The sequence below is a fragment of the Anthonomus grandis genome, chromosome 15, assembly GCF_022605725.1.
Source record: "Anthonomus grandis grandis chromosome 15, icAntGran1.3, whole genome shotgun sequence".
NCBI lineage: Eukaryota > Metazoa > Arthropoda > Insecta > Coleoptera > Curculionidae > Anthonomus > Anthonomus grandis.
The window spans coordinates 17,345,289-17,362,473 of NC_065560.1; the positions used below are offsets into that span (position 1 = coordinate 17,345,289).

The 17,185-nt window shown below is 30.5% G+C and overlaps 1 protein-coding gene and 1 long non-coding RNA gene across 14 annotated transcripts in view; one reads left to right on the plus strand and one right to left on the minus strand.

Annotated features, from left to right (window-relative positions):
• The window catches only part of LOC126745260 (uncharacterized), a 65,218-nt gene that overhangs the window by 13,750 nt on the left and 34,283 nt on the right, over positions 1–17,185 (minus strand). The window contains exons 4-5 of one of the 3 annotated variants that reach the window (XR_007663487.1): positions 2,066–2,197; positions 1,778–2,000 (exon numbers count right to left, since the gene is read on the minus strand). This is a non-coding gene — a long non-coding RNA (uncharacterized LOC126745260). Of the gene's footprint in view, positions 1–1,427; positions 2,001–2,065; positions 2,198–17,185 lie in introns of those variants that run through there. The other 2 variants (XR_007663486.1, XR_007663488.1) reach the window with 2 other exon arrangements.
• The window catches only part of LOC126745256 (DNA polymerase zeta catalytic subunit), a 125,751-nt gene that overhangs the window by 2,671 nt on the left and 105,895 nt on the right, over positions 1–17,185 (plus strand). For 8 of the 11 annotated variants that reach the window (XR_007663484.1, XM_050453017.1, XM_050453019.1 and 5 more), the window contains exons 2-6: positions 6,949–7,132; positions 7,439–7,625; positions 7,678–8,224; positions 8,278–8,526; positions 8,596–8,856. Coding sequence is in view for 9 of the 11 variants with exons in the window: in XM_050453017.1 (XP_050308974.1) it covers positions 6,985–7,132; positions 7,439–7,625; positions 7,678–8,224; positions 8,278–8,526; positions 8,596–8,856 (1,392 nt within the window). In the remaining 2 variants the exon portion in view is untranslated. Of the gene's footprint in view, positions 1–6,948; positions 7,133–7,438; positions 7,626–7,677; positions 8,225–8,277; positions 8,527–8,595; positions 8,857–10,958; positions 11,067–15,408; positions 16,398–17,185 lie in introns of those variants that run through there. The other 3 variants (XM_050453016.1, XM_050453018.1, XM_050453013.1) reach the window with 3 other exon arrangements.

Below are 17,185 nucleotides of genomic sequence, written 5' to 3' on the forward strand. Positions count from 1 at the left end.
CTCAATGACTAATCATAAAAAATTACTTTTTCTCATTAATTTGCCTCATGAAATAGCCTGTGGTAGGAAAAATCATAGTTGGACCTCAAGATAAGATAAAATGGTTATTTAGAAAAGTTTCATATATAAATAAATTTTTCCAAGAACAGTACAGATTCATGCTCTGTGTGTATACTATGACTTAAATTGTTTTTGCATATTAACATTTTATTTCAAGTTTTTTTTGGATCTGACAAATTTCAATTTAATTTAAAATAGTCATAAGCTGCCGCTAATTTAAATGACTTTATGACACACTTTTATCACAATTTTTCTTTTCTTGTGTTTTATAGTTTATTTTTTTTTAATGGTGATGCATTTTGAAAAACATGTACTTTTCTCAGATTAACTAACTGAAAATTGAACTTCTGTGTTGTTTGAATAACCAAATCACTGAAAAAAAGAACATATCATGATTCTTTTCATAATAAAAATAAAACAGTGATTCCTTAATTATTTTTTTTTCACCAAAACGGTTCATTTTATTGATAATGAACAAGAGTGCCTTTTCTGTAGTTTAAGGTTCACCCTATCCATTATTATTATTTCAGAGTCTTTATCATACCGGGTTAAAAATTGAAACATTATAATGTACAACCTAGTCCGCTCCTGGTAAAATAAATAAGGTAAATGTGTTTTAAGGACTCCATTTTAAGAGGTCCTTAGTAGTGTTGATAACATAAAATTTTTATTAAATTATACTAAGTACTTCAAAAGTTATTCAAGAAAAACCTATTTACATCGTCGTCTTTAAGAGGCCATATCTTCGTAGAGAGGGTCTATAGACAATTTTTGTATAGGAAAGTTCCATATAATTTTTTTATTTTCTTCCTGAACCTGAGAGATTTCCCACATTTTCCGGGACATAATTAAAAATTGTTGCTTTATTTAACTCTATATTATAACATATATATACTATATTCTATATTATGATGCGCTTGAGTAATGAATAGAGCAGTTACTTTATTACAATAAAAATTAAATTAAATAGAAAAATAATATGCTACATAACATACTTGTAAAAACATTAAATAAAATATAAAAATTCTTCCAAATTCCACAATTACATTTTGCATTATTAACTTACAACTTACTTTAATTAGGAACATTCTTCTGTGAAGATCAAATTTTGAAAGTAGAATTTATTCAAGCTGTTACAAAAGGTAAAATGTATAAAGGACAATAAAAATTTTATAAAATTACAAAGAAATTATTGCTTCTTCTCAATTCACCAGTAATGTTCCTTAGTAAATATTATAAGTTAAATAACTATCAACAAATTAGAAATGAAAGAGGAAATAATTAAACATTATAGGCAGAAACAAAAGATAAAGTCTTCACAAAATGTATTACTATATTATAAAGAGAATATATAGAAAAATCACAATTTATACATTCAAAATTAACAGTTATACATGCTTGTTAAAATATTAAATAAATTATAAAAATTCTTCCAAATTCCATAATGTATAATAAACTCATAAACTCACAACTTAATTTAACAAGAAACTTTGTTGTATGAAGAGCAAAGTTTGAAAAGTAGAATTTACACCAGGTGTGGCAAAAGGTTTTAGTAAATGTAAAGAGGAAAGAAATTTTTTGTAAATCACTAAGGAATTACTCCCTACTCAATTCACTAGTCTTGTTCCTTAGTAAATATTATAAATTAAATAACTCAACAAATCAGTAATGAAAGAGGCAATAAGCAATATTTAAAAGGAAAATTTACAGGAGTTACCATTTTTCTATTTGCCTTTGAACAATTCTTAGAGTCCAAGATTTGTATAGAATTTTTCCAAAATTGCTCTTGCATTGAAACTATTGAAACTGCTGTTCTCTTAGATTTGCGTGAGATTTAAAGTAAGTTTTGATATTGAAGCTGTCAAAAAGTCTCTAGACAAATAAGATGAACTCTGTTGTGTATTGAGATTCACTGCATAATTTATTTTGATCTCTGATGTCTAGAAATAAAAAGCATATTTTTGACCATTAAATTTTAAAATCAATTAAAAGAATAAGACCTTACCCCATTTTGTCATATTATCCATGAAGGATCCTATTGTATTACTCCTGGGTGCAGTTTTTAACCTTTATTTTTGAAGTATCAGATACATGACAATTTGTCAGCCTGGTGGATATTCTGTTGTTGGCTGCTGCTCTGTGTGATCAAAAGTGATTAGTTCTTCATAATAATGGTCCGAAAAAAGACAATTTTAAATGAAATATTCTATATATCTTTGATTCAAAAAAAAAATATATATATTTTTTTGATTTTAAATATGTCATTTGTCCATACAAGAGACATATTGCTAGGTTAATATTTTTTTAATATGATAACGGTAAATGATTATTTAAAAAGCTTAGTTTAAGCCGAGCAGTTAATCATTTAATAATAATTCAGCTTAAGCTTACCACCTCTGGTGAGGCCACTTGCTACAAAGATCATTCTAACTGACCTTAGGTAAGCCTGCAAGCTTAACTGAAGGGATGGTATCTGGTTTAAGACCTCTATTGCAATAACTACTTATGCAAATGCAATATCGCCAATGTCTATATTCAATTCAAAATTTTTACTGTTTATTTTTTAGTTCTTATACAATAATTATAATATAATTGACTGCTTTTTTAGAAATTCCTACCACACCTAAATAAAAACTAATGGCAGCACACCACACTAAACTAAAGACATGGAAAAATTTTCTGGAAAATTTGATAAATGAAGGTTAGCTTTTTGGCAGAAATAAAAAGAAAGCGTCGGCAAGGCATAAAAGTATGAAAAATTGCCGCATTTATATGATATATTAGATCAACAATCCGTGTTGTGTCGACGTGGTTGTTTCGGTCTCTTTCCGCCATACAGTGCATTCACGATGAAAGAAACAGATTCACTTAAAATTAATTTTTTTTCTCTTTTATTTTTTAAACACGTTGAGTACATTGTCACTTTGCGCGTCTCAGGAATCTGCTCACAAAAATGCACTCGGCGGTCAAAAGAATGTTTTTTTCAAAACTTTCAAAGAAATTACATACAACAGATTAAAGATAAGTTGCAATAAATCTACAATAAATGTTTGTTTTAATTTAATATGTTTTGTTAGTACATTTGTTACGTCATATTTGACAAACCATTGACTTTAGGCAAATGCTTTGTTATACATAAAGTATTCAGAATATATCATAAAATTATAACACATCTTAATGTACAAGGTGTGTTCTTTTTAAACAAATGAATGTTGTGCCATAGTTTCTATCTGAGGCTCCCCGTATAGAAATGTTTAATTTAAAAAAACGCGTAAATGATAATACTTATCGATGTGTCCAAAAAATAAAAGAAAAAAAAACCTGAATTTTAAATGAATTTGTTTGTTTTATTGTAAATGCACTGTATAGATGGCGGTAAGAGACCGAAACTACCACCTTGAGACACCACGGAAGCATTTGATATGTCATATAATTTTTCACTGTATATGGAGGAGTAGAAGTTTTTTTAATGTTTTGTCAACTGCCCAAGCATTCAAGACCCTAGTAATACCGTACTGTTTAAGCAAAGTACACTTTATGTAAAGTCCAGTTCAGAGATCTATTAGAATCTTTGATGTTATAGTCCGTGTTATATTACGTGAATAGTTCGTGTGCCGGTGTTGCTTGTATTGTCACATGGCATGCATGTTTAAATCGCAAAATTTTATGTGGAAATAGTCATGAAGTAATGTTCTAAGCGATATTTAATCATTCCCTTAAATAAATTTTAAACTTTTTTTTTTAATGTATACATTTGATTTGTAAAATTTGACTATCGTACGCCCACGTTCTATTTTTTTTAGACGCTTGACCTCAGTCACAGCCGTGAAAAGTTGTACAAGTCCAATCTTAAAATTTATTTGTATTGAAATTTTTATTTTTCGGGATTTTTGGGTTTAGTTTTATAAAGTTAGAAATTCAGGATAGCCGATAGCAAGATCATATTTAATTTAAAGATAATATTTAAGTACGGAAAATCCGTTTAACCAAAATTTTTAATTTAATAAGTTTAGTTTTTAGCGCCATCAGTGGGGTGTTTATAATAACTGATGAAATAGGTGGTACAAATTACTTAGGCCCATTTATTCTGTGGATTAAGGCATTAAAGATTTACTTTTTGACAAAAAAGGGGAAAATGTTTTGGTTTGTCTTTAAATTTTATATATTTCTTCTTTTTGGGTATTGAGATTTATTTTTATTTGGTGATTATTAACGGGGATTTTGGCTGCCACATTCAATGTCCTTTATTATTGTTTTTTCTTAATTTATTCATATTATAATATATTATTAAAATAAGTTACTCTTGAAAACCCCATTTCTATATTTAGTACCAACATCTTTTGATAAAAAGAAATTGTATAGTCAGAAAAGTGGAAGTATATTTTTAAAATAAACTTTTACATTAAAAATCATCTAGCTGTCTATGTCTTATACATGTCTTTTAGACACACATTTAACTTATAAAAAAAACACTTTGCATTCTGAATGTAATATTTATCAATTTGTTTGCCATATTTAGATATTGTGCATAATAGGAGAGGTGAGATGAAAATTAACAAAAATAAATGCTTATACTAAAAACTAAAAATCTTATACAAAACGCTACATCTACACTCATTTGAATTTGGCCCAGAGAGTAATTACAATTTTCTAAACTTTGTTTTTTTGCCTTTTTTTTATTAGCAGTTTCTTCCATTCCAGGAAGGAAACAGTCCCTCTGTTGCCGCTTAGGATTCCAACTTCATCTTGCACTGAAGCATATGGATACTAAAGCAGATTTAAAAAATGTAGTAATTTTTAAATTTATTTAAGTAAAATAGCCTTTTTTCTTCCATTGAATTATGAAAGAAGTAGTCTTGCCTCTCTGGGCCAGAACAAGTGTGGTAGTAACTGTAAAAAAAAAATTTAAACTGGTTTTATAGTGTCTCTGTAAGACAAATCATGAACAAAAAACTGTAAAAAACAACATTTTAAACTTTTAATTAATAAAAAATGGGTTTTCTTACCATAATGAACAATAAATAGTTTAGCCATGGATCTTCAATTTCTGCATCAGACTTATCATGAGCCAAATTTATAATGAAATGGTCCCCTTCATTTAAAATAATCTAATGCAAATTACGATATTCCTTTTCATATCTTATAATTTTTTTACCTAAGACTTTCTCCACTCTTTCTTTCCTAAATTCATAACGTCCTCCTTAATCAAATTTATAACTTTTATCAAATCCAAAAAGTCCCCAAATCAACTTGATAGGATTAAATATACAATAATTCAGAGGAAATCTGAAGATAATATGACCATACTTTTTAGCGTTATATACTACATACTGTTTGTCCCATGATTTGGTATTTACAACTTTCCAATTTATGTGAAGATGTGTTTGGGATTTTTTTAGAAAGCCTTGAATGGTATGATGTATTATCCATAACAATCGCACTGTTTTCTTTAAATTTGAAATTGTTGTTGGGCCTATATTCCTTTGTTTTTATAAGGCAAGTAATAACTGGGTCATAACCGCTTGTATATAAAATCTCTCTGTTCCTTTAATGATACCACTTGTAATTATTCTTTTAATATAGTATGCTAGATTTTTCAATACATTTTCACTGATAAACTGCCTGTGCTAGATCATAGAGATGGGTAACTGGGGTTGTTAGATTTTAAGGAATGATTTTATTATATTTAAGCATTAAAACCTGTTAGAGTATTAAATTGTCATAATAAATGTTGGATCACTACCTGATTTCTCCACTCTTTAAAAGCATACCCGAGAGGCAATAAGGGACTCTAAGCTCCTTTACTTACTTAGAGTGGCGCCCGAGGCATGTCGATTTTCCTTCTATTCCTTTAGACAATCGTACAGGAAAGATTTTTTGTGTGGTCACAATTCAATATTCACTCTTAGTGAACATTACTTAGTTACAAGAAATTTTAAAAAATATAACGTTTTGTAATCATTTTAAGAAAATCTTTAAAAAAAAGACAATATTTTTTATGAAAATGTAAAAAAAAATATTTTAATAATAAAAATACCTGTTGTTTTCAGAACAGTTATTCACTATATTAACTTTATTTTCCATTAACACCCTCAACTGCCACTAGCTGATAACTCCTCCTTAGGTCACCTAGTTATCTAATCCTATGATGTATCATATGACAATTAATGGGTACGAAATCTGAAGGTTACCTAATAACAAAAGATGCCCTAGATATTTGGCAACAAACTATATGTTATTGATACTAATCTAGAAAATATCCATTACATAATAAATTTTAGTTTAACAAAATAAACCCGTTATATTACATTTTCATTACGGCATTTCATTATCTCTCAATATGTGATTTTGCTCCTTTACTTATTTAGAATGCCCTTTAATTTCTCAACATTATACAATTTTTTATTCAGTTCTTGTTTCTTTTGGTGACTGCTTCTTTATTTTCCCTATTATCTTTAACCCCTTATCCATATCAACTGCCCAGAATTTTTAAGAATTCTACAAAAAAAATATGTTTCAAGAATAAGTTTATATGATTTAAATGCGTTTTTTATTTAAATAAATAAATGTATAAGATGATGATTATCTACGATATAGTATTATAAAGAAAGAAAGAAAGAAAGAAAAGAAAGAAAGAAAGACAATGTGCTATATTACGTAAGACAACAAAATCTTGTGTACAAGCATCCTAAAAACTAAAAAATTTCAAATTTCAAACAAACATAACATCTAAAACACTTTACCATAAAATTTACACACATTACCAAAATTAATCATAACAAAACAGATTGAGAAAAAAAAGCATTAAAAAATAAGTAAAGCTGTCAATAAAACAGAATTTAGAAGAAGTAAATTAAAAATTTTTATCATAACAAATATTTTTTTTAGTCTGCATGCCTACTAGCATCAGATAATTTTTTAATAATGCCAAATCCAAATCAAGTAAGGATAGTCGTAATTGACTACTACATGTCTTCCCCAATACCTGGACTAGATTTAACATATTCTGAATTTCGTAGTTCTGCAATTACACATGTTCCTGTGCTAAGATGTTTTGGATCAGATAAAAATGGTAAGAATATAGTACAATTATAAGAAAGTATAAATTTTATTGTCAGTTACCTCAGATAATATGTTATATTACTTATTTCATACATTTTACTAATCTTTACGAAATGAATTGATTAATTTATAAGTATTAATTTGTAAATCACAAGCACTAATTGTGGCGATTGAAATATTGCTTTACTACATATAAGGGCATCTTACAAACAAGGAAACAAAGTCTTCTTTGTTCAAGTTAGCGATTTTGATATAATAGTTCATTCAATAGAAATTTTTTAATTAGTAATTTTAATGTATTTCTAATACTTTATAGGAAAAAAAACATGTGTACATATTCATGGAGTATTTCCTTATTTATATATTCCATATAATGGGAAAGGAAATTCAGAGGAGCATATGTACAAAATAGCAATGGCATTGGATAAGGCTATAAATATATCATTTAATCAAGCCAGCTCAAATGCTCAACATGTTTATAAGATATGTTTGGTATCTGGAATGTAGGTATTTTTAAACATTCTTATTGGACCACTCTAGTAATTTAATTTATAGACCGATGTACGGATATCACTTAAACCAGCACCAATTTTTTAAAATATTTCTGTATAATCCGGCCCTCATTGCAAAAGTAGGAGATATATTACTTAGAAGAACGGCTTTGGATGAAATTTATCAGCCACACGAAGCCCATCTAAATTTTACCCTTCAGTTTATGATCGACTATAATCTCCATGGAATGAGCAGTATGTTAATTTCTGATATTAAATACAGGACGAATCCTGATGAAAAGTATTCTGATCTGGACGAAACTTTGCGTCGACCAAATATAATTAAGAGAACCTCAATATGTGAACTAGAAGGTGATATAAACGCTGAACATATCCTAAACAGGCAAGAAACCGTAGGCGTTAATCCAGGCATTGCCGCTTTGTGGGATGATGAAAAGCTGAGAAGAAGGAATAAGGGTGAAAACTCGCAGTTAGGAAATTTTTTAGAACTACAGGATATTGATACAGATTCTACAAAAACTCACTTGATATTTCAGCAGAGTCTTAGAGAACGACTAGCTGTTTTAGTCACAAATGAAGATATACAAAAAGTAAGTTCTTTTTAAATCCACTATAAACTAAATAGTTTTTTGTTTTTATTTAGCAAAGTCTGGATGTATCAATCTACCCAGCAGAAATTCCAAGACATACCAAATCGAATTTCCAAAATGCATCACAAATTGATATTCATTCTACTTCCTCACTGGAGTTATCATTAGATGAAACTTTTAGCGTTACTTGTAGTCAGGGCTTATATGATACTATAACGCCTAACGAGTCACAATTTGATGTTAGTCTTGATGAGGAAGCACAGGAGTTTTTAAATATGTTGCAACATATGGCTAATGACAAGGTAAACATTTTAGATGTGTCCCAAAATAGAAACTAAAATTAATGAACAAAATAAATGTATTAATTTCAGGGTGCACAAAATGGAGTTGAAGAAGATGAAGAATGTATTCTATCCCAGGTGGAGGCAGAAGATGTAAACGATGACTCTAATGAACATTTTCTTGATTTAAGTATGCCATTGGAATCGCTCGCGACACCTACAAAAAGTACTAATGAGAATATTTTGCAATTGGATGGTTTTGTGGATGATTGGCTTTCTGATTCTGATAACGAGTCATTGGCCACGTTACGTAAAAAATGGCATTGCGAACAACCTTCTTCTCAATTAACAGTAAGTGGTAAAGTTAAGTAAACCTTATTAATTTTTTTATAAATAGGTTCTACAGTTTTTGGCACCATTTACATCTTTTTCATTGTTTATGAGAAGTGCTTAAAGTGTTGGTCTCCTGCATCCATACAATAATAAAGATTTTGTCCAAAACGGCTTTGGACATTATGAATCATTTCTGGTGTAATGGCCCGACATTCATTGGTCCTCTATTGGTCCTCTTCGGCTGATCCATCTGCCAGGATACGTCCGATTTAAATATTCTCGAACAGCAAGAGACTAATGAGGAGGTATATCTTGTTGAAATCTTGTTGAAAACATAATTATTATTATTTTCCAACGTTTCTGTGCATGCAGAATCGATCGCGTCTTCTAATAATTGTAAATATATTTCACCGTTAAGATTTATTTAGATAAGAAAAGGATCGAATAAACACTGGCCATAAATTTCAAAGCAGACATTAAATTTCACAGGATGTTGACTGTAAACACCCATCGGAAAAACAAATGCTAAATTTGGATTATTTATTATTCAGTTCTTCGTAATCTCGCAACTTATTCTGTCCCCTAAACTTTGTCACCAGCTCAATTGTGTATCTTCGCTAAACATGTTGATCTGGATTCATATAATTAAATATCTGATCTGCAACATAAACACATCTACCATTTCCGTAATATAGTTCAATCAGTGATACTTTTTCTGCAGTTGAATAAACCATTTTAGAATCAAATAAAATTTGAGTTGAAATAAATGAAGTAAATGTAAAAACTCGGATTTTCTAAGCATGAAAAAAAGCAAATTTGTAAACACAAACTGCATTCAACAGGAGAAAAAAAAACTATAATACTTTTAAGTTATGTTTTCTTTTACGCTACAGAATACTCAAAGCAAGAACGAAGATTAACTTAATATAACAAGTTAATATATAGACTAATATTGCAAATAAACCATGAAACAATATAACTAAATAAGCATATACATAAGCAAAATACTATGTATAGGGCGGCACAATTGTGTACATAACTCCGCCCGTCTAAGTTGAAAACAACAGGGATGATGTGTTGCTTTTCGAAGTACTAGGGGTAGCATCTTTTTCTTTTGTGTCTTAAAGTTCTAGCTCTTCTTCAGTAGTCATTTTCTTTTTGGCAAGCTCATAGATAGCAAATAATATACAGCATATAACTAATATCGTTCCAAGGGTTGTATCAAAGCTCCAAGCTGCAGGATGAATTATTTCTTCTTCCTCTGGATGGGTTTTCAGTATATTTGGATACTGGATATGTCTGCCCAATCCTCCAATGCTACTTAGCTGGTTCTTATTATGAGTTTATTGATTTTTTAACCAGGCCTCCATACCCAGCGAAGGACCAGTAATTCATTAGTGTAACAAAAAGAATCAACACTTTCTGGATTAACACCTCTGCATCTATTAACTAAATGATTCTTGAAGAATTACACAATCTGAATTACGAAACTTAAGGTAATAATCAAATAATCCCAAAAAGGGGAAAAACAGAAGAACAAATTTACTTAGTTGCGCAATGTTAAAAAATGTAATTAATTGCGACTAAGAAGGGTGGCGCGTACCGAACGTGTTACTGGTGGGACGTGTGTCGCTTGACTCTTCTTATAATATTATTTTACCGAATTCGGCCGTAAACGATTTTTCAGTTCCTGTAATATATAAATGCTTAATAATTTTTTAGATTATCAGTTGGCCTTTATTTTATACTTAATATTGAAAGTTAAAGAAAAGTTGTTTAAAACCCAACAGATACTCTGCTAATGATCGGATGTGGCTGAAGTCAATTGAGTCTAGTTGGATTGTTTCCTCTGGCAGTTGCATCTCCATGTTGGTAAATGTTACAACTGGTAGATGAAAATGATTTTCAAATCTTCTTGATTTCACAATTGTGATCCTAATAAATTTATACGCCATGTAAATGGTATTTCCATTAGACTAGGTGTATCGATGAAGAAAAATTCTTTATTTTTGGCACATCTGTTGTACCTTGACTTTGGTGCTAGCAGGTATAACTAGAACGTATTTTTGATCGATAGGGTGAACGATAACCCAATTTAAATTCTCTGCTTTTCTTATAAGGGACGTAGTACAGTAATCCATTTGGGATCCTAAGGCATTTTAACAGACGTACAAATCATCTCAATCTCTTCTTGGTATTGGTGCAAATTGGTTGGATTGGTAAAGTGCCAGTTATGAGGTAAGGAAGTTTGAGAATTATAATGTTTTGGTTTGTAGGGATAGCAAATAGTTCAAAAGTTTCTTTTATAAATATAGGGAAGTGAATAGCAAAAATTATCTTATCACTGGAAAAACTTACTTGAAGTCCTGTTAATTGATAGTAACATTTTAAATCGCTAAATAGTAATAATCTTTCCTCACCATAAAGAGTAGTTTAATTTAATATTATCTGTTCTAATTGAATAGCTGAAACTACGGTGCTATGTGAGGTATTGAGTTTAGCAAATATTATCGCATCTTCTAAATTATCTAAAAAGGTCTAAACGTCTAAACTCTGACAATTTATGATTAATTGACTTATAGTATTTTGGAGTTTTAAATACAGGGTGTCAATTTGAAAACTTCCCACCCCTATTATCTCGAAACGGGTTAGGTTTTTATAAAATCGCTAGGACACGTCGATTTTATTATCGAGGGGGAACAATTTTTAAGCAGAAATCACTTCGCCTCTTTCAACCCCCTACCCCCCAGAACCTCCCTCTCAAAAATCTTAAATGGCAATAGGGGTTGAGTGATACCTCATTTGAAAGAACTTTTTATTCTCTACATTTTGGCACCTTATTTTTTAAATTTGAGTGCTGCGTTGCCAAGTTAGGGTTATTTAAACATTGTTAAATTACTTATTATTAAACATTATTCCTGTAAGTGTTTTAATTACGTTAAAGCTATGATTTGCATTGAAACATGTTATTTAGGTTAATAGTATTACATTGAAACATGTTATTTAGGTTAATATTATTTTTACTAAACATTTGCATAGCCGTTACAATTATGGTCTTTACAAAAGCGCGCCTAAAATTTATTTTATTAACACATCTACTTTAAGAGGTGTTCAAAGTGTTCTCCATTGTTCTCCAAACAAAAATAAAGTCTATTCTCAAATTCTTCCCGAACATTCTGAAATACCTCTTCTGGAATAGCCCTACTTGCCTCTGTAATTCTTCTTTTTAAATCTTCGATATCATCAGGCTGAGTTTTGTAAACAACCGATTTTATGTGCCCTCATAAAAAAAAATCTAACGGCGTTAAGTCTGGTGACCTAGCAGGCCATTCTATCGGTCCCCTTCTACCAATCCATTGGTTAGGGAATCTGTTATTCAACCACTCCCGCACTGGCCGAAAATAATGCGGCGTAGCTCCATCTTGCTGAAAGTGTAGTTCGTTTTCTTGCAAAATGTTACCAACTTGATTTTCCAGTTCAGTTGTTATCAAAGGATCAATTACATCTTCAAGTAGGTGTAAGTAGAGCTCTCCAGTTAAGTTTTGTTTAATAAACAACGGTCCTATAACAGCATTTCCAAGAATACCGGCCCAAACATTAATTTTTTGTGGCCGCTGTGTAGCACCCTCTCTGAAAATGTGGGGATTGTCCTCACTCCAGTATCGACAATTCTGTCTATTGACATGGCCGTTTAGGAAAAAGGTACATTCATCACTGAAGCAAATGTTGCTTACCACAATTGCACGAGTGTTTATTAAGTTGGACATAATTTCGCAAAACTCTATTCTCCTATCAAAATCGTCCTTATGAAGTTCCTGTAAAATTTGCATCTTGTACGGATGATATTTATGTAACTGTAATGCTCGTCGTACAGTTTCATGTGACATTCCAGTTAGACGTGCTACTGTACGGAGAGAATTGGTGGGTTCTGCAACGAATGTTCCCAAAATCTCTACTTGAGCATCTTCGTTTAAAACACGCCGACTTGCCCTTTTTTTGTTTCCAACTGAACCCGTTTCATTAAATTTAGCTACTACGTCCAAAATGTATCTGTGACTTACATTACAATTAGGATTTCTATTATTAAAAACTTCTGCCGTTCTTCTTGCGCATCTTCCTTGCTCGCCATAAATAAAAATCATTTCAATTCTTTGCCTAAGCGTGTATACCATAGTAACTAACAATAACACACAAATTATCGAAATAAATTTTAACTGATTTAAATACCTAGTGACATTGACTGGTAGGAAAGTTCACTAAATACTATTTTAAATTTCGGATCATATCATCGAACTGTATTGAGACGAATTCCATTGCAAACGAAAATAAACAAAAAAGAAAAAAAATTAAATGTTTATCTTTCATGACCAAAAAAATTTGTCGGATTGATAAACACTTTCAGTGAGAAATGCACCGGTTCGCTTTATGGTCAAACACGTTCCAATAGAAATCATAGCTTCAACGTATTTAAAACACTTACAGGAATAATGTTTAATAATAAGTAATTTAACAATGTTTAAATAACTCTAACTTGGCAACGCAGCACTTAAATTTAAAAAATAAGGTGCCAAAATGTAGATAATAAAAAGTTCTTTCAAATCAGGTATCACTCAACCCCTATTGCCATTTAAGATTTTTGAGAGGGAGGTTCTGGGGGGTAGGGGGTTGAAAGAGGCGAAGTGATTTCTGCATAAAAATTGTTCCCCCTCGATAATAAAATCGACGTGTCCTAGCGATTTTATAAAAACCTAACCCGTTTCGAGATAATAGGGGTGGGAAGTTTTCAAATTGTTTTATTTATCTGTTTCCTGAAAACGTCTACATGATTCTTTAACGAATTTTAATTTTTACTTAAGGTATATACAAGGTGTCTACTATAAAAACCGCCAAACTTTAAGAGGTGATTATACAAGTAATTTGCAACAAAAAAGTCGTATAACATTTTTTGGAAAAGTTGTTAGTTCTTCTGGTATTTAACATTTTTTGATTTTATCAAATTTCTTTGTTTTTTTTTTTTCATATAAACAAGAATATATCCGTTATTCTTACCGCCACATAATAATAAATTTAGATAATATAAATTTACATAATAATAAATTTACCATCTGAAAGAGAATTAAATTTGCTATAAGATGGGTATATTTAAGTTTTTGAGTAATTTTTTATACCGGGTGTTATGAGAAGTTGAATGTAACATTTGAAAAATGTGCAAAATTAGTGGTATATTCTTCGTTGTCGTTTTTCTAAAATTTTGGTAAATAGGGACATGTTATATTTTCAGCAAAAACTACTACATTTAATATGCTTTCCAATGATGTACTTAATTTTTGTGACAGCTATCTGTTTTCACAGCAATATCATGGGCAAAAGAAAGACAACCACAAAAATTGAAAATTTTCAAATTTTATATTTTTTGATTGACCAAAATTAAAAAATCAAAATTTCATTAAACAAACCTAAAATTATAACAATTGTTCAAAATGTCTTCCCTCTTGTTCAATACATTAGATGCATCTTCTTCCGACGCTATCAACAACCTGTTCAAGTTCAACGCGTTTTTGTCGCATTTCATTGCAACACACACATTCGATTAATTAGTTCGTCTCCAGTATTAATGTTAATACTATAAACATAAGATTTTAATGTGCCCCAGACAAAAGTCAAGGGGCGTAAGGTCAGGGCTTCTGGGCGGCCATCATACCGGACCGTATCTTTCAATCCATTTCTCCCTAAAGCATTGATTCAAGTAATTTTACACAATTCTGCCATTATGGGCTGGGCATCCGTCCATTGGAAACCAAATTTCCTTTCTAGCGGCTAAGGGGATTTGTTACAGTTTATTTTCGTCAGATACATAAAGAATAAGAAAATAAAATGAATCTAAAATGTTAGCGAAAGCATAGCTCGATTATAAAACTTTAAGAGGCAATTTCTAAGTTATTTTGGTGCTAAAATTAATAAAATAAACAGTTATCATTTCAGTATTAATTCTATTTTTGATATCAATAATTTTCAACCCTTATGATGAAACTCAAATTATTAATCAAAACTTTAATTTTTTTTTAATTGTTTTGATTTAACTAATGTCAGAAGTCATATCCTAGCCAATAAGATCCCAGCTCATTCTCCCATATCCCTACTAAAACCATTTCTGGCGCGAAAATCTTTGACCTCTAGGAGTCTTGAAGAACAAGCCTTTGAAGAAGGTTGTTTCTTGGTATTTTTGCCGATTTTACTCCAATGAAAAGTTGAAAACTCACCTTTTGGGTATTTTAGTTTGTGGATACTAAATGCCATACTGCAATAGTGCAGGATTATAAGTGGTGTAGTTAAATCCCAACTTTTTCAAGGTTCTTTGTTTAAGTGTCCAGTTTTGTGTTCCCGAGAAAAGGCCAATTCCATTGGTAAGTCCTAATATTTTAATTTGGCATCTTGGTTTCTGATAATCTACATATTACACATGTAATTTTATATAAGTAGACTCACGCATACCGTTAAGTTTAACCATCAATGCTTATATCTACTTACTCTATTGGCGATTCCTCAATCTGGGTATTCTTCCACTTTCAGGCTTTTTCTTTTATCCCCCCCGTATGGTCTTTATCTACGATTATAAGAGGTAGAAATCTCCACTCATCTACTCCAATAACGTCCACAACATCTACATTGACATTTACTGTTAAACCGATCCACCCAGGTCCCCCACCGCAATCATGCAGCCCTTTTGGAGCCAGGTTTGATTAATGTTTGTGACGTTTAGTGAACCATGCAGTCAGTAAAACAACCTAACCAGTAAACCAAAGTCCTGTCAACATTGATTAGCTTTACTGTAGTATATTAGATTAAATACTAACCTCAAAATTACATTGTTACCACTCTGATCATTAGATTTTACTACCACACCATTGTTTTGAATAGTTTCATAATAACTAGGTACATATTAGTTATTTTATTGAAATAGACCGTATAGATCTTGTAAACTGGATAAATAGGCCTATTTCGAAAGTACCCATGCAAACTTTTAGCCCCAAACAACATAATACAAAATTTTAGTTTTGATATAAACACTATATATAGGAAGGGCAACATAACTTGTTCTTAGAATAATAAGTTTGATTATTAATTTTTCTTTTAATATAGATTCACTTAAAACTGTCTATTCTTCCTTGTGAGATTTTATTTCAGGTTTATAGGTAGGTATAGTGCTTTTAGTAATTTCCTGTTTTCTTGGTCATCGGGATTTTCTTATCCATCTGGGATAAAACAGGTGGCGCTTATATTTTATTCATGTCTTGTTGAATCCACGCCACTCTACCAAAGTGGTTAGTGCTAGTCGGCTTCCCTTTGAGAGGATCCCCTGAGCTGTCTCTATAGCCTATAGTAAGTCTCCCTCCTTCCATTGGTTCCCTGGTACCCACTTCCTAACCCTCACTCCCCATATCTTTACTCTCCTTTTTCCTTCCTGTTATTCTCCATCCCTCCATTCAAATTTCATTTAATCCAAGTATAATTAAAGCAATATTAAAGTAATAAATTTTTATTGATTAATTATATTGATTAATTCTTTAATTATTAATTCTCTATTATTAATTTTTTTTCATTTAACAAATTGGCGCCTGACAACGGGTATTGTTTTGTTTTTTTTTGCCACATTTTTTTGGTATCTTTTGAAATACGTTTAATATGTTTTGACAGTAAAAAAAAAAATTTTTATAGGTTAGCGCATCCTTACTTCTTCGATTAATACTCAGCCTTATATTTGGTGTTGCTACAGTATGGGGACCACTTGATGATAGGATTGTTTGAGTATCGATATAAGTATATCTTAGCAGACTTGTTGTTGCGACTCGATTTTTTTTGCGATTCAGGTTTACTGTTTGTTGAGGTTGCAAATACTACAATACAACAGTTTTTGGTTATATTATTTTGTAGTATTATATATTTTAAAGCGATGGGCATTAATGATATATGCGTTCGTAATGATAGTTAATTTTTTCCCTTAGTTTTAGGTGGTTTAGTTTTTACCTTTAATTTTTGGATAATTCCAGTTTAGATTTTTGTTTTTTTTTGTTTCATATAGCAGTTTTATGTCTTTTTTTTTTGTTTTTTTTTTGAACTGTTGGGCGGGTTTGTGAATTTATTCACAACTCATAACGTTGTTTTTTTTTGAATTTCTGTTAAAGATATTATTAATATATTTTTTTTGCTTTAGGGACTTACTATTTTTGTTTTCTTTTCTCATCTTTTTTTTTTTTTTTTTAATTATAGTCTACTTTTCGTTAGTGATTTTTTTTAGGATAGATACTGGTTACGAATAGCTTGGGTTTTCTTTTATAATTTGTCTTTA